The 23,491-nt window shown below is 40.2% G+C and overlaps 1 protein-coding gene across 1 annotated transcript; it reads right to left on the reverse strand.

Moving 5' to 3' along the window:
- Positions 1 to 1,979: 1,979 nt before the first annotated feature.
- Positions 1,980 to 17,553, reverse strand: LOC122454417 (ankyrin repeat domain-containing protein 26). Its single transcript, XM_043488897.1, has 5 exons — positions 17,323 to 17,553; positions 10,881 to 11,031; positions 7,484 to 7,517; positions 7,072 to 7,207; positions 1,980 to 2,073 (listed from the first exon to the last, which is right to left on the reverse strand). Exons 1-5 carry the CDS (start codon positions 17,411 to 17,413, stop codon positions 1,994 to 1,996), a joined length of 492 nt encoding a protein of 163 aa, XP_043344832.1. The 5' UTR covers positions 17,414 to 17,553; the 3' UTR covers positions 1,980 to 1,993.
- Between the last annotated feature and the right edge of the window lie 5,938 nt (positions 17,554 to 23,491).

The following is a 23,491-nucleotide window of genomic DNA, read 5'->3' on the forward strand; positions in this document are numbered from 1 at the left end:
TCTGCCTGGCCTAAAGCGCAATCGGGGTCCCGGCTCCTTTGAGACAGCCACAAAAGATCTGAAATCAGCTCCTACGGAAAATATTAAAGGACTCTCCTTGGATGAGGCCACTGTATGTCCCTACTTGACTGATGTAGACAAATGGATTTGAACTACAAATAGTGCATTCCTGAGCTCTCCCCAAGAGGTTTTCATTGTGGGAGATCTGCTGCTAGGACCTCGGGGATCGGACCCGGTCCATGTCTGAGAGGGACATCGGCTGGGGGAGTGAATTCCTCTGCTCTAAGATGCCACTTGAGAACTCTGCAGAATGAAGGACAATCAACTTCAAGAGTCTTTGGTTTCTACCAACTGCTGGAAAAAATTCCATGGGGAGCATTCCTGTACCTCTCGAGGACGCCAGTTAACACCTGTCCTTGAGGACTCTACTGTGAGGGAGAACCCAGCTGGGAAAGCTGGAGCCAGCTCTGAGCTGTTCTCGGGGCAGGTGGACTGGAGGGCTGAATGGCACAGAGTGAGGGGGTCCATGACCCTCATCCACCTGCCAGATTGAAGGCCAGAGGTAACTTGATGTAAAACTAGGCACGATCTTCCCTACCCATGCCCCTTCTCTTCTAGACTTATTCACTCACCAATGGCCCCTTAAGGCAGAAGGATCTGTCACCTGAGGCGAGTGGAGAGCTTATCCTCCAGTTTCTACAACAATCTCAACCCTGTAGTTTCTCAGTAACTATTGCATGAGCTATTGACATGACCTCTTCCTCCCTCTGATCGAAAAACTGCACCCAGCATTTCAGGATTATAGAATTCTTATTTCCAGCCTTGTTACTTGGGGAATTTTGAATTTCTTTGTTTTTGTTTTTAAGAAGTAACCTAAAATTTCCTATAACACTAAATAAAATGACACTAAATAAATGGTACAATACTAAATAAAGTGGTACTTCTCCAAACAAAGGAGATATTATAAATAATATTGATGAAATAGTGTTAGAAATTTGAAATTTTCACCAAAGATTACTGTACCTGATTCCAATTATTTCTCATAGTCTGCAGTTCCATTTTGAGTGCTCAGAGAGTGAGTTCTAGTTGCTATTTCATTTCAACTTCTTTACTATATTCGTCTCTTCTATTCTCTTCTTCTTGCTTTAAGGTGAATCTGAAAAATTTAGAGAGCTCTTCTTAGAAAATCATGGGATTATTCGCTGCTGCTGCAATAACTTGTGTTCCCTCTTCACAACCTTTAAAATAATAAAAATGGGGGAATACAATGAAAAACACTTAATAATGATCAGTGTTTTCATACAGAGAGTTAAGAATAAAATTGCATAAAATTTTGTTTTTATTTTGTCTTGAGAAAAATGGCTACTTCATACATCTGTGAGTGGGAATGTAAAGTCATATAAACTTTCTGAAGAAGAGTTTAGAAATATAGATCACAGCCCTTTTTAAAACTTCTCATACTTTAACCAAGTAAGACAATATTATTAAAGAAAAATGTATTCAAAATAATTTCAAAAGCTAGAAATGAATTTACAGAAAAGATGTTCCTTGCAGTATTAAATAGAATACAGAAAAATGAAAAACTACCAAAAGTCAATTTGGTAAATAACTAATGGGGTTTCCATTATGGTGGACTCCTATATGGTCATGAAAATGATGATTTGGAAAAATATACATTAAGTTATTAGAAGCATTCACTGTTAAGAATCTGCTGTATTATTTCCAAGAATTTCACAGTTCACAATACGTTTCTCCCCTGTAAAATCCAAGAGGATAAATTAGCCCTTATAACATGCCTACATCTCTGCAATATTAAACTAAACAACAGTTCAAATATTTCTTTAAAAGTGAGATGTATGGTACCTCAAGCTGCTGAGCTCTCGTTCCCACTCCACTTTCCGATGCTCTGTGATTTCACTTCTTTGCTTTCTGACAGCTCTTTTTGTAGCCCAGAACGTTACTTTTCATTTTGTGAACTTCTCCTCTAAGTAATTCACAGTGGCTTCTTTGAAAAATCTACTAATCTTTCATGTGAAAAAATTGCATCCAGAATTTTCAACAAGCGACCAGAATCTGCATGACAAAGAAAACGAAGATAGGAACAAACAAACAAAAATTTATGTGAGTAATTTTTTAATATAAAGGACTGTGCCATTCAGAATCACATATCCAGGCACTGAACAAATATTAAGTGTCTATAATGTGGAATAGACACTTTGCTGGAGAAGCTGTGAAGAGAGAGCCCACGTCCAAGGTAAGAGAAACCCAGGTAAGACAGTAGGCACTGAAAGAGGGGATCAGGGGGCAGACAGACTGAAACTACAGTCATGGACAACTAGCCAATCTGATCACATGGACCACAGCCTTGTCTAACTCAATGAAACCAAGCCATGCTGTGTGGGGCCACCCAAGATGGAAGGGTCATGGTGGAGAGGTCTGAAAGAATGTGGTCCACTGGAGAAGGGAATGGCAAATCACTTCAGTATTCTTGCCTTGAGAACCCCATGAACAATACGAAAAGGCAAAAAGATAGGACACTGAAAGGTGAACTCCCCAGGTCAGTAGGTGCCCAAAATGCTACTGGAGATCACTGGAGAAATAACTCCAGAAAGAATGAAGGGATGCAGCCAAAACAAAAATAACCCAGTTGTGAATGGGACTGGTGATAGAAGCAAGATTCAATGCTTTAAAGAGCAATATTGCATAGGAACCTGGAATGTTAGGTCCATGAATCAAGACAAATTGGAAGTGGTCAAACAGGAGATGACAAGAGTGAACATCGAGATTCTAGGAATCAGTGAACTAAGATGGACTAGAATGGGTGAATTTAACTTAGATAACCATTATATCTACTACTGTGGGCAGGAATCCCTTAGAAGAAATGGAGTAGCCATCATGGTCAACAAAAGAATCTGAAATGCAGTAGTTGGATGCAATCTAAAAAACAACAGAATAACCTCTGTTCATTTCCAAGGCAAACCATGCAATATCACGGTAATTCAAGTCTATGCCCCAACCAGTAACGCCAAAGAAGCTGAAGTTGAACAGTTCTATAAAGACCTACAAGACCTTCTAGAACTAACACCCCAAAAAGATGTTCTTTTCATTATAGGGGACTGGAATGCAAAAGTATAAAGTCAAGAAACACCTGGAGTAACAGGCAAATTTGGCCTTGGAGTATGGAATGAAGCGGGGCAAAGGCTAATAGAGTTTTGCCAAGAGAAGGCACTGGTCACAGAAAACACCCTCTTCCAACAACACAAGAAAAGGCTCTACACATGTACATCACCAGATTGTGACACAGAAATCATATTGACTATATTCTTTGCAGCCAAGATGGAGAAGCTCTATACAGTCAGAAAAACAAGACTGGGAGCTGACTGTGACTTGGATCATGAACTCCTTATTGCCAAATTCAGACTTAAATTGAAGAAAGTGGAGAAAACCACTAGACCATTCAGGTATGACCTAAATCAAATCCCTTATGACTACACAGTGGAAGTGTGAAATAGATCTAAGGGACTAGATCTGATAAACAGAGTGCCTGATAAACTATGGGTGGAGGTTCATGACAACATACAGGAGACAGGAATCAAGACGATCCCCAAGAAAAAGAAATGCAAAAAAGCAAAATGGTTGTCTGAGGAGGCCTTACAAATAGCTGTGAAAAGACAGGAAGTGAAAAGCAAAGGCGGAAAGGAAAGATATACCCATTTGAATGCAGAGTTCCAAAGAATAGCAAGGAGAGATAAGAAAGCCTTCCTCAGTGATCAGTGCAAACAAATAGAGGAAAACAATAGAATAGGAAAGACTAGAGATCTCTTCAAGAAAATTAGAGATACTGAGGGAACATTTCATGCAAAGATGGGCTCAATACAGGACAGAAATGGTAGGGACCTAAGAGAAGCAGAAGATATTAAGAAGAGGTGGCAAGAATACACAGATGAACTATACAAAAAAGATCTTCACAACTCAGATCATCACGATGGTGTGATCACTCACCTAGAGCCAGACATCCTGGAATGTGAAGTCAAGTGGGCCTTAGGAAGCATCACTAGGAACAAAGTTAGTGGATGTGATGGAATTCCAGTTGAGCTATTTCAAATCCTGAAAGATGATGCTGTGAAAGTGCTGCACTCATTATGCCAGCAAATATGGAAAACTCAGCAGCAGCCACAGGACTGGAAAATGTCAGTTTTCATTCCAATCCCTAAGAAAGGCAATCCCAAAGAATGCTCAAACTGTCAGACAATTTCACTCATCTCACACGCTAGGAAAGTAATGCTCAAAATTCTCCAAGCCAGGCTTCAGCAATACATGAACCGTGAACTTCCAGATGTTCAAGCTGGTCTTAGAAAAGGCAGAGGAACCAGAGATCAAATTGCCAACATCCACTGGATCATCAAAAAAGCAAAAGAGTTCCAGAAAAACATCTATTTCTGCTTTATTGACTATGCCAAAGCCTTTGACTGTGTGGATCACAACAAACTGTGGAAAATTCTGAAAGAGATGGGCATACCAGACCACCTGACCTGCCACTTGTGAAATCTGTATGCAAGTCAGGAAGCAACAGTTCGAACTGGACAATGGACCAACAGACTGGTTCCAAATAGGGAAAGGAGTACGTCAGGCTGTATATTGTCACCCTGCTTATTTAACTTATATGCAGAGTACATCATGAGAAATGCTGGGCTGGAAGAAGCACAAGCTGGAATCAAGATTGCTGGGAGAAATATCAATAACCTCAGATATGCAGATGACACCACCCTTATGGCATATAGTGAAGAACAACTAAGAATAAGAATCCTCTTGATGAAAGTGAAAGAGGAGCGTGAAAATGTTGGCTTAAGGCTCAATATTCAGAAAACTAAGATCTGGTCCCATCACTTGGTGGCAGATAGATAGGGAAACAGTGAAAACAGTGGCTGACTTTATTTTTCTGGGCTCCAAAATCACTGCAGATGGTGTTGCAGCCATGAAATTAAAAGACACTCTTGGAAGGAAAGTTATGACCAACCTAGACAGCATATTAAAGAGCAGAGACATTACTTTGTCAACAAAGGTCCATCTAGTCAAGGCTATGGTTTTTCCAGTGGTGATGTATGGATGTGAGAGTTGGACTATAAGAAGGCTGAGCAATGAAGAATTGATGCTTTTGAACTGTGGTGTTGCAGAAGACTCTTGAGAAGAGTCTTGGAGATCCAACCAGTCCATCCTAAAGGAGATCAGTCCTGGGTGTTCACTGGGAGGACTGATGTTGAAGCTGAAACTCCAATACTTTGGCCTCCTGATGTGAAGAGTTGACTCATTGGAAAAGACCCTGATGCTGGGAGGGATTGGGGGCAGGAGAAGGGGACGACAGAGGATGAGATGGCTGGATGGCATCATCTACTCGATGGACATGGGTTTGGGTGGACTCCAGGAGTTGGTGATGGACAGGGAAGCCTGGCGTGCTGGGGTTCATGGGGTCACAAAAAGTCAGACACGACTGAGCGACTGAACTGAACTGAACTGAATAACATGGAAGACATTATTCTAAGCTCTGAAGATAAAACAGACACCACTGGCTTTTGTTTAGCTTGAAGTCTAGTACAAGAGAAAGAGAAATCAAATAATTATGAGCTCAGATAGATACTATAAGAGAGCTCTATGATAACATAAGAGAACTTGACACAGATTGGGTCCAGGAAACATTTCCCTGGGGAAGAGATGTCACACTGAGACATGAAGGATGAGCAGGAAGTAGCAAGCAGAGTAGGAGGAACAACCCTGTGGACAGTCTCCAGCTGCCATGTGTCTCTAACCTAGACAGAGTGAACAGCTACCGATTTACCTTCCTGAGTGGAGCAAGCAAAAACAACACCGACAAAATACATGAAACAATTACTTTCATGACAAAGGACTTCAGGGAATGAAGGACAATGATTCTAGAAACACATGAGGTTAGCCTAAGGAATGCCCCAGCTCACTGCCTGGAGAGAATTTCCATGTCCCGACATGGGGAGAAGGAATGGAAGCTGAGTCCACTGGACTCTCCAAGTGGAGGTGATGAAGCTGAGAGTCTGGGGAAACCAACGCAGGCAGAGATCACAGGTCAGAACCGTGGAGAGGAGAAAATGAAACACAGAATAAGGACCCTGGAGATCTGAGGAGGAGCCCCTTGGGTATTAAGCAGAGGAACGAACAGTGCACATGCGTGAGAAAACACCTGAGACCAGGGAGAGACCATCTGAAAAGACTACAGGAAGCCGTGCCTGGTGCTCGCTCACTCCCAGGAACTCTACCTATTCTCCTGAACCAGCCTGGAAAAACTCCTACTTACCCGCAGAATGAACAGGGTCGTCAGCAAGGTCTTGCCTCCAAGGCAGGAAATAATCAGCCCTGGCCCCAGGGCCCCTCTGGATGCACCTAACAAATCATGAGAAGCAAGAGCACAGGAGGATCTCTGGAAAACTCTCAATATTTGGAAACTAAATCACACGGATCTAAATAACCCTTGGATCAAAGAGGTAATGAAAAGAGAAAGGACAAAGTATTTTGAACTGAAGGAAAATGAAAATGCTGAGACCAGCAGACATTTTAAGGAACTGACAAGCTGATTCTAAAATTCAGTAGAAAGAAGGGTAAAAATTAAAACCAGATGGAACTACACAATTATGACCTTTAACCATGCAGCCAAGAGAGGCAACTGTTGGGCTTTAAGCAAGGGGGTAGCATGAGGAGACCTAAATGTTTAAAAATAGGCAATAATTACAGTTGCCTGTACAGACCAAGGTTCTGCCAGGGGGAGTGGAAGGGGAAGAAGTCCTGAGATTATTTCAGTTCCTCTAGGAGGAAAATGAAGCTGACCTGACCATGGGTGAAGGCACAGGAAAGAAGAGTCAACAGAAGGTGCAGTGCGTGAGGAGGATCACAGGCCTGTGGCTCAGAGTGTACACTCACCTTCATGTCATACTTCTGAGATGCACGGCACTGTAACATATCCCTGGCTCTAGAGCAGAACTGACAAGGTGTGCACATATCACTACTCTATACACAGGCTTTCTGTTAACATTTACGCTGTGGTCCTACCTTTACACCCCACGTCGAGAGGTTCTACTTGCAATGTGGAATTCGTGGAGTAAAGCACGCCACCGTCCTCAGAAACAGTCTCAGACAACTGAGTTAAGTCATCCAGGTTGTTCACATAATTAATTTGTTCTTTGACCTACACATAAATAATACTGTTTCACAATGTCCTTAAAATATGTATAAAATACACTAAGTGTACAGAGGTGACAAATCTCTGTATCAAAACAAAAACAGACATTTCTTAAAAGAAGAAACGTGTCAAAAGGATAATTTTATCAACAGTGTTTCTAAATGATGAGTGCAAAGTAAACTTATCTACAACAAAGGAAAATTTTCTATTTTACCACTATTCCTTTTACAAAGTATTTTCGACAAGGATAATATTTTTGAAAGTTCATTTTTTTAACTATACCTTCTTCTTTCCATATGGTGTTTTCCTTTCAGGCCTAAAAGAACAAATGATTATTTTCAGGCTAATATTAAATATTCAGAAATACAAACAATATCTAAACTTTTCTTTTTTATATAAACTCCTTGCATTGGCAAGTAATTGTCTATAAAGGATGCAGAAATAAATAAGAGCATCATTAAAGGACACAGGAAATATATCAGTAATATTAATAAAGTATTAAAGTTAGATCCAAGGAAAAGGAAAAACATAACTTGTGTGATAGGAAACAGTATACCAGTGTTTTTTGCACCTGTCCTTTTCAGTAGGAACTAACTTTTATGGCAATAAGACCTATCTGGGAGGTATTCCTTCTGTCCTTCTAAGAAAGAAACCCATTTGAATAACCAAGATATTAGCTTTCTGAGGACATCCTATGCATCATCCATGCATTGTTAGAAACAGCTGACGTGTCTTACAGACATTTAAGCCTCACAGTCATTCTAGGAGATGGGCACAGGGAGAGATGGAGCACACAGAGGCTGAGGAGCGTGCCCAAGCCCCTCAGCACATCACCAACCTCCCAGAATTCAACCAGGAAGTCGGCTTCCCCACTGCTCTTCCTAGATGTGCTGAGAAAGTAAGACTGAAAAGCCTTTGAAGTAATATGATAGCAAATGAATCTATAGTATTATGTCAGGTCTAGCTATAGCTATAAATAATGATTTCTGAATCTTAAAACATATTTCTCAAAAATTAAAAAGACTTCAGAGGTAGGCAAGACTGGAAATCTACTGTCAATAAAGTTTTGTCTTTTGTAAAGAAATTCATCAATACACATTCATTCAACCATTCTGCTGTTTCTTCATGCATCTGACATACATGTATTGAGCACACAATATGCGTTAATGACACTCAGTACAGGAAGCACAGTTTTTGTCATTTAGATCTTTATCATCCAAAAGGAATAATCTGTGAAAGACTGTTAATAATTTTTTTCTATCAAATATAAACAAAATCTTCCCCTTTGCTCTGGAATCTATAAACAACTATGAAGTTAACATGATGTGATGTTTCAGAGTACCTTACAAAATCATATCTATTCACCATGTTACTATCAATTAGAATCATCAAGGAATGGCCATATCTTATTCAGTATAGCCTAAGTGTTTGTAAATTCACAATTATGTAATTTTTGAAAATCTATATATGATAGAATTAACTTAAGTAATCATCTGCATATTCCATTACACAGGAATATTACACTTCAAAACGAATGAACAAGCCCTTACCATAAAACTATACATGAACAGAAGTATTATGTACAATTAGTTTACTGTCATACTTTAAAGATAATGTCATACAAGCAATAAGCTTTCTAGTATGGAAACGCAAACAAGACTAAACTAAATAAACACGTCCTCTGCTGGCTCATTTCCAATAGCATACAAATGCATACAAAATAGCATAAAAGCTCCCTTCTTAACATGAAACAAGAAACACCTGTGAACGCCACATTCCTCCTCAGTTACCATCCAGTTCTTCATTGCCTGTCCCAATAACATTCCCTACGGAATGTTTACGTGTATTCACTACAGTCCAGCTTCCAAGGGGACTATTTACTGAAATGACTTCTGGCCAGAGGTACTGGTCCTCACCTCAACCTTTCAGCAGTGTTCATCCACTAGAGTTGAGCAATCTCTTGTCTTGGCCTGAGCACTGTATAATGCTGCTCTATTTCCAGAAGAAGTATTCAGTGCTAATATTTCTTCACCTACAAACAAGGCATCTGTAGAATGTACCTGTCTTCACCCTGATTCACTTCCCTTAAAATGCTGTCATCATTCACATGCAACAGACCACCTGTCAGTGAATCGGTCTTTTCAAATATTGTTGCAATCACACATTCTTCCATTTGTCATTGTTCTTTTTCTTTATGTCCTTCCTATGCATGCCAGGATTGCTACTTTAAAAAGTCCACAAAAAAGCCAATCTTTTCTAATCATTCAACTGATAAAGAATAAAAAAAAATAATTCTTGTAAAATGCCAACTCTTACCATCTTAAGTCTTTGATTAACCTACGAAACATTTATGAAGTACCAACCACATGCAAGAAAACAAATTCTTCCTTCAAACACAGATATACAAATTATGATACAATATGATATATAAAAGTTGACATATGAAAATGACCATTGAAATAAGGAAGGATTTGCAGAAGAAGTGAAGAGAGGAGGTCATGAGAAACAGAAAAGGGAGAAAATCATTCTACTTGGAGATTTGAATGTGAGCACAAACATCAGGCACAGGGCATCTAGGTTGCTTCCTAGGAACCTGGAAGGAAGAGTACAAAATACATGGAAGAAAGTATGCAGATGCATCTGGAAAGACACTGAGAAGAATCTCAAGGGCTACACTGAAAACCTGGAGTCCACTGGCTAAGTGCCTTGACCCTCAGACATGGGAGTGTAAATGTAGATTTATACTACATTTGTTATTTTGCTACTAAATATAATAATGGTGAATTTAGGGACTTCCCTGCTGGTCCAGGGCTTAGGAGTCCACCTGCCAATACAGGGGGCAGGGGTTTGATTCCTGGTCAGGGAAGATCCGGCATGCCATGGTGCAACTAAACCGTGCTCCACAGCTACTGAAGCTGGCAACCTAGAGCCCACGCTCAGGATCAGGAGAAGCCACCAAACTGAGAAGCCCAAGCACTGCAGTGGCAAAGACCCAGCGTGGCCAGAAATAAATTAAAAAGAGAATTCAAAGAAAAAAGTAACACTTCATTTAGGTGGTATTTCAAATGACATGAGGCAGATACACCATGAAAGAAGAAATCAAGGAAATATTGGGCCAGGGGAGGAGGGTTCACTTCTAAACCACCCACACGATGCGATGACAGCAGCAGCATGGCTGAAAGGCCGATGCCTCATCAGTTCTCCCGCCACCAACAGCAACTTGGCCTCCATCCATGGACACACTCAAAGTGCTAGGAGAAACCTGCCAAATGGGAGGACTCAATCCAGAAAAGTTGTCTTTCAGAAATGAAGGAGAAATAAAAACTCCCAGACAAAGCAAACCTGAGGGAGTTCATCACCACTAGTCCCGCCTCATAAGAAACACTGAAAGAAGTCCTCAAACTGAAATGAAAGGATGTTCATTAGTGACAAAACAAAGTTAAATATACAACACACTGATTACGGCAAGTATGTAGTCAAATCCAGAATACTCTAATACGTAACATGGTGGTATGTTAACAAAGGAACTCTAGTAATCAGGCTAAAGGACAGGAGTTTTAAAATCACTATATCTCTAATAAAATATAAAATCTGTACATCACAAACATTAGCTCAAGTTAGAAATTATTTTATAGGAAAATAACAAGTGACCTGCTGTTAAATATTGATACAGGCTTACCTATCAGAACCTTCATTCTGCATAGCAGGAAACTCCTGATAGCTGTTTCCTCCATTCTTTTTCTGCTGAATTAATCCACTCTCATCAGCAGCATTGCATACGTTGTCTGATACTTCCACTTCACTACTTGTGTGCTTCTTTTCTTCTTCAACTTTGAATGAAAGTTTGACACTAAGAATAATTGCTATATATCTATTATGAAGATCTTTGTTTTCAATTTTATTATTTGACTCAGTGTTTGAGTGTTTGAATTTAAGTGATAAAAATATTTTTGTGTTTATTTTAATTTTATCACTTACAAGTCACTGAAATTTTTGTAAAATCTGCTCCTTTCTGTTTGAGGAAAGGAAACAAAATTCCCAAAATTTCAAAAACGGCTTTCTTAATAAGATGCAATTATTCATATTCAGTCTTCCCCATCTGACTGGCAGAGACAGAGAAATAAAAAGACAAAGACACAAAACCTGTCCTTGTGGTCTTTACCACCTGCATTTTCCACTGAGCAGCCAGACGTAGGGGACGTGACACCTTCGTGCCTCAGAAAGGCATGAAGCTATTCTTTCCCCTCTGCCTTTTACAATTCTTCTTTCACTTGGATCCAGGAGATAGCAAAAAAGTGATGGTGTTCACTAAATTAAATGAACCAGAGTTTACCAAAACACAAGGAGCAGAATGAAACTGAGGAGTTGTTAGTTAGTGTAGAAATCTGGAATATAAGTAATGCTTCCCAATTCCACATTCAATAACCATCAAACCTTACAGCTAGAGGGTATAGAAATAATTACCTACTATTGCCCCACTATTTACCAAAAACAGCAATAAAATCAAAAAATGTTCAAGGTTTTGTTTAAGGCCCCTAAACTGGCCCTTCCTAGCATTTTATGGCACCAAAAGAGATAATACAATTCTGGAACATTGAATGTGATATATTACCAAATGAATTTATCAGATTAATCAGATAAGTTAAAAGTGTAACTTTGGCACGGTAACTCAATGACTTAGCTGGGGGTAGGGCTCATCTACTTTTTTTTTTTTTTTTTTACAGGAGAATACATAGAGGTTTTTTCGTTGTTTCTTATTTTTTTGTGTGTCTGTTGTTCAAACTCAGTCAAAGCACCTCTTACACAAAAGAGCAAACAAACAATTTAAAAAACCTATTACTGAAGAAAGAAAAATCTCACAGCATCTCAAAACTCAGTCTTCTCCTTTGTAGATAAACACTTATTTTTTTTTTTCTTTTTTGCTCAGGGTTTACACTACCTATTGGCTTCCCTGGTGGCTCAAATGTTAAAGAATCCACCTTCAATGCGGGAGACCTGGGTTCCATCCCTGGGTTAGGAAGATCCCCGGGAAGGGAACAGCTACCCACTCTGGTATTCTTTCTGGCCTGGGGAATTCCATGAACAGAAGAGCCTGGCAGGCTACATCCAAGGGTTCACAAAGAGTTGGACATGACTGAGCAACTTGCACACACACACACACACTATCTATGTAAGAAAATCACACATGTCAAAACTTTCTACATTTTAGTAAACAACATAATGGAAAGGTCTGCCTCAAAAGAAACATCTGGGAGTGGTGATTAAAGCATATGTGGGAGCACATGTATTTGTTATTAAAAAGATCCTGAAGCAGCCATGCTGGAAATCTAAGTGTCCAGCGACTGCAGAAAGCAGAGAAGGTCACACATATTCAACCACAATGACGAGATTGGAGGGAACACGTGTTCATGTCCATCTCTCAGTCAGTGCTTTCTTCCCATTCTATGGAAATACAACTTATACTTAACCCAATAAATTTAAAGGGAAAAAAAACACACAAAACCCTAGGTGATTATACTTCTTAAGCAATTTCCTTGGTGCTTATTCTGGCTCAGAAGACCACATGGTACATAGCTTAACGAATTTCCCAGTCCATGTGAAACACTGACAGAGAAGAATTAGATATTAGAATTGATTGAAGGACAAAAGCCATGAAAATAGTTTCCTGAATTCCTATTATTGAGATAATAATTGATTTCTACACAATTACCTCTTTGGATGACCCTGTTTTATTCATAAGTGGGAAATCAAAATGGACCACATCATCGAGAAAGAGATAAACCAAAGCAAGAGACAATGAACCTCCACCTCTTTTGGAAGTTGAATTTTCTCTTTTTCCAGAGCCAGCAGCTCTACTTGTAACATGTCTATTTCATTCTTAAACCTCTGCATATCCTTCTCTAATTCTTTGTTTACATACACTTCAGATGTGCTGTGACTATTAGGTGGAAAAGAATTCCCATTTTCTAATTCAGATTCCATGCTTTTATTGTCACTAGCACTACAATTATCTGCATGCAGTGGCTTCTGGAACCAGTCCTGTATTGCTTTATTTTTCAGATCAGTGTTTTAACAACAGCAAGGGGAACGTGAATTTTTATTTGAATTATATTTCATCTTACCAGAGTAGACAAGCCACAGACTAGAATGACATGCCTGTCCCATGTCTAATTTCCAATTAGTGGGATCTTGCCTCATATTTTGTGACATTTGCATATCAATCTCTTGGTCTTTCACTTCGAATGTAACTACAGGCTCCCCTACTTATTTTCTGTATCATTATAAAAACTCTCCTCAATTTTCATAAACATATGTTCAATATCTAGTTGATAATTTTCAAAGTCTACTTTATCTTCAGGGAAACAAAGCTTTGAAGATGACCAAGTCTATCCAAGGGACCCAGAGTTTACAGACCACAGAAAAACATTTTTGAGACTGGGTTATTTTTGTTCAGGAAATGCTTGGAATACTAGAGAGACAGATACGTCAAATGCATCTTTTTCCTCACAATCAGGTACGTCATTTGTGAGATTAGGAGATATTTCCTTTTGGTTTGCTCTTTCTTTAGGGTTATCATGTAGTGGATCTTCCTCAGGACAAACTGTAATTTAGTATTCCTCATAAAATTTCACTGAACTTCCACTTTAACTCATTTGTGATGGGTTTTAACTTATCTTTCCATTCTAATTTGCCTTGTTTGATACACATTTTCTCATGCAGTACTACACCAGAAATTGAAATTTACAGTTTTACATACACCTGAATGGTTATTTTCACCTTCAAGTTTTTCTTGTTCTTCCTCTGTTATCATTTCCAAGTCTAGTTCTCTTGACAGATCAGCATGTTTAGTTAGAATGTTTAGATAAAAGACATAATCCTCATTTAAAACATAGATCTAAAACATTGTATGAAATGACAGATTAAATCAATCTTAATCTTCAGCTGAATATTCACTTCTTTAAGAACTACTTTCAGTGACCTAAAAACTTCAACAAACCATTTGGGAAATACTAGGTGTCACCAGGTTACAGGCACACAAACAGCTCAGAGATTCAGTCACAGATTGATCCAAACATCAGTAAACAAAACAATCAGAAACCAAACAAAATACAGGACAGACATTTAAGTCACCATATATTCTCTTCTCTACTTCATAACAGGACCTTTTTAACAGCATGCCAAGCATCAATTGCAACAATATTTGTGGTTTACAAAATGCCTCTTACTTATTAGCTTTTACCAGTTCCTTCATCTGAAATGCTTCCCTCTATTCTTCTGACAGAATACTTTTCATCTTTTAAGGCTCAACCTGCTTTGTGAAGTTGTCTTTGATTACTGCCATCTTTCCCGTGATAAAGAGGTATGCCTTTCCTTGTAGCTACCTTAGTACTGTAAAGATTTTTCTAGTGTATCTTTCTATATTTTCCTAGTGATAGATATAAATCTAAACTGCAAATTATTTCTTTACATGTCTATCCTCTTGGCACCTAGACTGTAGAGGACAAGCTCTTAAAAGTCACCTTGGTATAAATAACATTTTTTAAAATTTATTTTTTATTGAAGGATAACTGCTTTATGGAATTTTGTTGTTTTCTGTCAAACCTCAACATGAATCAGCCATAGATATACATATATCCCCCCTTTTGAACCTCCTTCTCATCTCCCTCCCCATCCCACCCTGCTAGGTTGATTCAGAGCCCCAGTGTCTCTTATTCAGTAAGTATTTCTCGGGTTTCTGCTCAGTACTAGACACTGGAGTTTAAGGGAAAATGTAGAGAAAAGGTGTCAGGGATGGCTTTTCTAGAGATAATGCCTGAGCGCAGACTTACACAGCTCAAGGGCACTGAGGGCAGGAGAGGGAGAGCACTGAAGGCTGGAGCAGGACGGGGAGAGGAGCACACACCCCACAGGGCAGAGATTTGTCCAAAGTTCAGGGACAGGGGCTGACGCAGACCATGGCCCCTGGTCCCATCACTTCCTGGCAAAGAGATGGGGAAACAATGGGAACAGAGACAGACTTTATTGTCTTGGGCTCCAAAGTCAATGCAGATGGTGACTGCAGTCATGAAATTAAAGGACGCCTGCTCCTTGGAAGAAAAGAGATGACAAACTTAGCATATTAAAAAGCAGAGACACTACTTTGCTGACAAAGGTCCGTCTAGTCAAAGCTAAGGCTTTTCCAGTAGTCATGTATGGATGTGAGAGTTGGACCAAAAAGAAGACTGAGCACCAAAGAACTGATGCTTTTCAACTGTGGTGTTGGAAAAGACTCTTGAGAGTCCCTTGGACTGCAAGGAGATCCAACCAGTCAATCCTAAACAAAATCAGTTCTGAACATTCATTGGAAGGACTGGCGCTGGCGCTGAAGCTCCAGTACTTTGGCCACGGGATTTGAAGAGCTGACTCATTAGAAAAGACCCTGATGCTGGGAAATTGAAGTCAGGAGGAGAAGGGAATAACAGAGGGTGAGATGGTTGGATGGCATCACCGACTCCATGAACGTGAGTTGAGCAAGCGCTGGGAGATGGTGAAGGACAGGGAAGCCTGGTGTGCTGCAGTCCATGGGGCCGCATAGAATCAGACACAACTGAGCAACTGAAAACAACAACAAGGACAAGTGACGAGGGCGTCAGCAGCAGATCAGAATTCTAGTGCAAAGGGCAGAAAGGGCTAGAGATGGAGGGTCAAGCAGAAGTCAGATTATCAAAGCATCAATGGTGCTTTATGAGGTCTAGACATTAATGTGATTCAGAGTGCCTCATGGTCACACGTGCTTTTGAGATTGGTGACTCTAAACACCACGGGAGGGAGGGATCTGAAGGGCATACGAATAACAGGAGGAAGATGAATCTGAAGGTGTTAATACTGGGAATAAAAAGGTGATGCAGGCCTGAACTGAGGGAGTGTTTACAGAAATATTTAGGATATAAAACTTTCAGGGTACGTATAGAATAAATCTTTAAGAAACCAATAAATGTACAAGTCCAGGGACCCTGAAGGAGTAGGTTCTGCTCATTATTTTATAAAATGTATTGACTGAGAAGAAAATGATCAACATGAACTGACTGAAGGGGCTTCTATCTATTTTGTAGTTTTCCTATCTCACATTGTCTAGTGTTGAAGGGACTCGTGTAGGCATTTTATTTGAATTTGTTTTCCCTGGACCTACCAAGCTTACAGAGAAACAAGAGCAAACGACTCAGCTGTATGGATTAAAAGAAAAAAAAAAGATAAACATGTTGAGTTTAGAGCTTGTAGTCTCTATTCTAGGAGATAACTGAGAATCTTCTGTAAATGCGAAGGTGAGGATAGAAAATTTTTTTAAAAAGTACAGGAGTGAAAAAAGAAACAATGGATGATTTCTTACCATAGCCCTGACCGTATGACTGATTAAAGGCGCTAAATTAATTAGTATTTATGGACAACACATTATTAGATGTTGTTACTCAATAAGACTGGGCATCCTAGTAGAATCAGAATTGACTTTCTATATACTGTTTTTAAATGATACAGCACTCTTTTACACCAACAACCCTTGTGAACTCTTAATTCATTACAAATACTAAAACAAATCAATATACTATGTGGACATAGCTGAGTAGGAGATACTATGTAGCAAATTTCCCATGACTCCCATTCCCACTGGGAAAGCCAATTCTAAAAAACACAAAGTCACAGAAAACACAAGAAAAATTTTAGTATTTGTTATCAGAGTTGCTTTTGCAGTTATACTGAATATAATCATAACTAATACTTATGAATTGACAGCTATATGAAAACATTGCTATGAAGTCACGTTTTGAGAAGGCAATCTGTAGATGGCTACCGAGTCTCCCAACTAGTCCCAGAGTTCTAAACATAAGCCTGCTGCCCACTCTCAGGTGTATGCTAAATACTAGCCTAAAGGAACTTACTTTTTCCTCTCTTTGTTATTTATTGTATTACTATGGTCAAGGGGAGAATGCAAACACCTTGCTAAGAGGTATCGATTGTCTGAAGGTTGCATAAAAGGAGTCAGCACAAGGTAGATTTTGGCACAAAATCTAATTTGGAACCATCAGAAGGATGGCAAGACCATGCCCAGGTGGCCTATAGCTGAGTGCTCTGGGTTTCTGCATTACCTTCTTTGCTTCCTCTGTTTCCTGGCAGCTCGGACTTGCATAGCTGATGGAGCAAGTAATTCCCTACCAGGAACACCGCTGCAGTCTTCATCTTTATTTTATCTATTACAGTCTTCTGTCCAAATTCTGTGGATGATGACTGATTTTTGGTCACTGAATGGGACGCCAATGCACACTGATCATCAACTTTCAAATGCCTGGCTCTTTGACAAGTCTCATTACTGAGGCTCAAAGCAGTAGAAGCCCAATCTGAAAAATGTGAAAACAAAATCTCCATTTACTAGAATGTGAGTAAGAATACAACTCTGACTAACCTGTATAAAGTCTTTCTTCAGAGAATCAGTTCCATGTCCTCCTCTCCCCTGAAACTCACTAGTCCTTCACAGCTTACTGTATCTCACATTCCACCATCATTCATGAAGAGATGTTAACTAGTGTATCTAATTTCTTCTACTTTTTAATTGCCTAGTATTACTGATTTTGATGCACTCAATTTCTATTACATATTCTGTATTCCATAAGAACTTTGCCAATAGTTATTTTTTCAACATCAGTTCAGTTCAGTTCAGTCGCTCAGTCATGTCCGACTCTTTGTGACCTCATGAACCGCAGCATGCCAGGCCTCCCTGTCCATCACCAACTCCTGGAGTTTACCCAAACTCATCTCCATTGAGTCGGTTATGCCATCTAACCATCTTATCCTCTGTCGTCCCCTTCTCCTCCTGACTTCAATCCTTCCCAACATCAGGGTCTTTCCAAATGAGTCAGCTGTTTGCATCAGGTGGCCAAAATACTGGAGCTTCAGCTTCAACATCAGTCCTTGCAATGAACACCGAGAACTGATCTCCTTTAGGATGGACTGGTTGGATCTCCTTGCAGTCCAAGGGACTCTCAAGAGTCTTCTCCAATGCTACAGTTCCAAAGCGTCAATTTTGCATTCAGCTTTCTTTATAGTCCAACTCTAACATCTATTTTACACTTAATTATGCCAACCAGTCCATCCTAAAGGCGATCAGTCCTGGGTGTTCATTGGAAGGACTGATACTGAAGCTGAAATTCCAATACTTTGGCCACCTCATGTGAAGAGTTGACTCATTGGAAAAGACCCTGATGCTGGGAGAGTTTGGGGGCAGGAGGAGAAGGGGATGACAGAGGATGAGATGGCTGGATGGCACCACTGACTCGATGGGCATGAGTTTGAGTAAACTCTGGGAGTTGGTGATGGACAGGGAGGCCTGGCGTGATGCGATTTGTGGGGTCACAAAGAGTCGGACACAACTGAGTGACTGAACTGAACTGATGCCTTATAATACTGTGTGCTCTAGAGACCATGGTTTTGAAAACACTTTTAATGAATGCAACTACTTTAATTCATGTTACAAATCTAGACAACATTAAAAAGCAAATTCATCACTTTGCTGACAAAGGTATGTACAGCCAAAGCCATGTTTTTTTCAGTAGTCATGTACAGATGTGAGAGTTGGACCATAAAGAAGGCTGAACGCCAAAGAATTGATGCTTTCAAAGAGTGGTGCTGGAGAAGACATCTGAGAGTCCCTTGGGCAGCAAAGAGATCAAACCAGTCAATCCTAAGAGAAATCAACCTTGAATAATCACTGGAAGGACTGATGCTGAAATTAAAGCTCCAATACTTTGGGAACCTGATGTGAAGAGCCGACTCACTGGAAAAGACCCTGATGCTGGGAAAGATAGAAGGGGATGGCAGAGGATGAGATGATGGGATAGCATCACTGATACAATGGTTATGAACTCGGGCAAACTCCGGGAGACAGTGAGGCACAGGGAGGCCTAGTGTGCTGGAGTCCATGGGTTCACAAAGAGTTGGACCCAACTTAGTGACTGAACACCATCACCAATGAAAACTTCTTTAATTACAATGAGATGATCTTTCCTCAAATTATCAATATCTTCAGAACTGATTTTTTAAGCCCTGGATAGACATCATAAACTGATATGAGACATGATAGTCTTGTGAGTGACTAACTGTTTCCACGTGAAAATAGGATAAGTCTAGGACCACACTGAATCCAAAGAGCACAGAGCACCATGAGGCAAGAATGAATACAACACAGAAATACTTGCTTTTAAAAAAAGGAACTGTCAAGCAAGAAATGTAAAAGTGAAGCTTTAAACCCTGTGTCAACACAAGGGCCCCTCTATCATTTCACATCCAACCATGCCAATGGTATAAAATGGTGGTTCTGTAGTGTGTCCTGAGGATTCCTGAAGTCCAGAGACCCACTGGGCCAGGGGGTCCAAGACGTCAAAACTATTTTCACAGTAACTCTAAACGTTACTTCCATGCTCAGTTATGTTCTGAGTGCACACAGGACTTCTCCAGAGACAGGATATGTGATATCAGAACTCTAATGACTAATGGAATTATCCATTATGATTGTGTGTGACTGTATTTTTACATTTTTTAGTTTTATTTTCCAGGAGTCTCCAGTGGAGGTGAGGGTTGGAGGTGGCCTGCTGCAGGGTCAGGGGCACTGACTGCAGTAGTGCATGCATGGGACCTGTTGAAGGAGGTGCCATTATCTTCATTACCTCCACCATAGTTTGGCCTCAGGTCAAACAACAAGGAGGGAACACAGCCTCACCCATCAACAGAAAATTGGATGAAAGATTTACCGAGCATGGCCACGCCCATCAGAACAAGACCCAGTTTCCCCCTCAATCAGTCTCTTCCATCAGGAAGTTTCCATAAGCCTCTTATCCTTCTCCATCAGAGGGCAGACAGACTGAAAACCACAATCACAGAAGACAAACCAAACTGATCACATGGACCACAGCCTTGCCTAACTCAATGAAATTATGAGTGAGCCATGCCATGAAGGGCCACCCAAGACAGACGGGTCATGCTGGAACATTCTGACAAAACATGATCCACTGGAGAAGGGAATGGCAAACCACTTCCATATTCTTGCCTTGAGAACCCCATTAACAGTATGAAAAGGCAAAAACATAGGACACTGAAAGATTAATTCCCCAGGTCAGTAGGTGTCCAATATGCAACTAGAGATTGGTGGAGAAGTAACTCCAGAAAGAATGAAGAGACAGAGCCAAAGTAAAAAACAACACCTAGCTGGGGATGTGACTGGTGATGGGAGTCAAGTCCAAGGCTGTAAAGAGCAATACTGTATAGGAACCTGGAATGTTAGGTCCATGAATCAAGCAAATTGGAAGTGGTCAAACAAGAGATGGCAAGAGTGAACATCAACATTTTAGGAATCAGTGAACTAAAACGGACTGGTTTGTGGTTTAGTCTGTAAGTTGGGTCCGATGCTTATGACCCCACGGACTAGCTCGTCTGACTCCTCTGGCGGTAGGATTTTCCAAACAAGAATGTTGGATTGGGTTGCAATTTCGTTTCCCAGGAGATCTTCCTGGGCATCAAACTCAGGTCTCCTGCACTGCAGGCAGATTCTTTACCAACTGAGCTACCAGGGAAGTCCCCAAATGGACTGGAATGTGTGGATTTAATTCAGATGACCATTATGTCTACTACTGTGGGCAAGAATCCCTTAGAGGAAATGGTGTAGCCATTACAGTCAACAAGAGTCCCAAATGCAGTACTTGAATGCCATCTCAAAAATGAAAGAATGATCTCTGTTTGTCTCCAAGGCAAACCATTCAATATCACAGTAACGCAAGTCTATGCTCTGACCAGTAACACTGAACAAGCTGATGTTGAACGGTTCTATGATGACCTACAAGACCTTCTAGAACTAACACCAAAAAAAGATGTTGTTTTCATCATAGGGGACTGGAATGTACAAGTAGAAATTCACAAGATACCTGGAGTAACAGGTAAATTTGGCCTTGGAGTACAGAATGAAGCAGGACAAAGGCAAACAGAGCTTTGCCAAGAGAATGCACTGGTCATAGCAAACACCCTCTTCCAGCAATACAAGAGAAGACTCTACACACGGACATCACCAGATGGTCAATGATGAAATCAGACTTATTTTATTTTTTGCAGCCAAAGATGGAGACACTCTATACAGTCAGCAAAAACAAGACTGGGAGCTGGCTATGGCTCAGATCATGAACTCCTTATTGCCAAATTCAGACTTAAATTGAAGAAAGTAGGGGAAACCACTAGACCATTCAGGTATGACCTAAATCAAATCCCTTAGGATTATACAGTAGATGTGACAAACAGATTCAAGGGATTAATTTTGATAGACAGAGTGCCTGAAGAACTATGGATGGAGATTTGTGATATTGTACAGGAGGCATTAATCAAGAACATCTCAGAGAAAAAGAAATGCAAAAAGGCAAAATGGTTGTCTGAGGAGGCCTTACTAATAGCTGAGAAAAGAAGAGAAGCTAAAGGCAAGGGAGAATAGGAAAGATATACCCATTTGAATGCAGAGTTCCAAAGAATATCAAGGAGAGATAAGAAAGCCTTTCTCAGTGACCAATACAAAGAAATAGAGAAAAACAATAGAAAGAGAAAGACTAGAGATCTCCTCAAGAAAGTAAGAGATACCAAGGGACAATTTCATGCAAAAATGGGCACAATAAAGGACAGAAATGGTAGGGACCTAACAGTTACAGAAGATATTAAGAAGAGGTGGTAAGAATACACACACAAAAACTATACAGAAAAGATCTTCATGATCCAGGTAAGCATGATGGTGTGATTCTTTACTTAGAGCCAGATATCCTGGAATGTGAAGTGGGCCTTAGGAAGCATCACTATGAACAAAGCTAGTGGAGGTGATGGAATTGCAGCTGAGCTATTTCAAATCCTAACAGATGATGCTATGAAAGTGCTGCACTCAATATGCCAGCAAATCTGGAAATTTCAGCAGTGGTCACAGGCCTGAAAATGGTCAGTTTCCATTCCAATCCCAATGAAAGACAATACCAAAGAATGTTCAAACTACCGCACAATTGCACTCATTTCACACGCTAGCAAAGTAATACTTAAAATTGTCCAGGCTAGGCATCAACAGCACATGAAACGAGAACTTCCAGATATTCAAGCTGGATTTAGAAAAAGCAGAGAAACCAGGGATCAAATTGCCAACATCCACTGGATCATCAAAACAACAACAGAGTTCCAGAAAAATATCTACTTCTGCTCTATTGACCACTCCAAAGCTTTTAACTGTGTGGATCAAAACAAACTGGAAAATTCTTAAAGAGATGGCAATACCAGACCACCTGACCTGCCTCCTGAGAAATCTGTATGCAGGTCAAGAAGCAACAGTTAGAACTGGACATGGAACAACAGACTGGTTCCAAATAGGAAAAGGAGTACATCAAGGCTGTATATTGTCACCCTGCTTATTTAACTTATATGCAGAGTACATCATGCAAAATGCCAGGCTGGATGAAGCACAAGCTGAAGTCAAGATAGCCAGGAGAAATATCAATAACCACAGATGTGCAGATGACACCACCCTTATAGTGGAAATCGAAGAAGAACTAAAGAGCCCTTGGATGAAAGTGAAAGAGGAGAGTGAAAACATTTGTTTAAAAACTCAACATTCAAAAAAAAAAACTAAGATCATGGCATCCGGTCCCATCTCTTCATGCAAATAGGTGGGGAAAGAATGGAAATAGTAACAGACTTTATTTTGCAGGGGCTCCAAAATCACTGCAGACGGTGACTGCATCCATGAAATTAAAAGATGCTTGCTCCTTGGAAGAAAAGCTATGACCAACCTTGACAGCATATTAAAAAGCAGAGACATTACTTTGCCAACAGCAGTCTATTTCGTCAAAGCTATGGTTTTTCCAGTAGTCATGTATGGATGTGAGAGTTGGACTGTACAGAAAGCTGCACACCGAGGAATTGATGCTTTTGAACTGTAGTGTTGGAGGAGACTGTTGAGAGTCCCTTAGACTGCAAGGAGATCCAAACAGTCCATCCGAAGGGAATTCAGTCTTGAATATTCATTGAAAGGACTGATGCTGAAGCTGAAACTCCAATACTTTGGGCACCTGATGTGAAGAACTGACTCACTGGGAAAAAACCCTGATGCTGGCAAAAACTGAAGACAGGAGGGGAAGGGGAAGACAGAGGATGAGATGGTTGGATGGCATCACCAACTCGATGGACGTGAGTCTGAGTAAACTCCAGGAGTTCTGATGGGCAGCAAAGCCTGGTGTGCTGCAGTCCATGGGGTCG

The sequence above is a fragment of the Cervus canadensis genome, chromosome 16 (genome assembly GCF_019320065.1).
Source record: "Cervus canadensis isolate Bull #8, Minnesota chromosome 16, ASM1932006v1, whole genome shotgun sequence".
NCBI classification, from domain to species: Eukaryota; Metazoa; Chordata; class Mammalia; order Artiodactyla; family Cervidae; genus Cervus; species Cervus canadensis.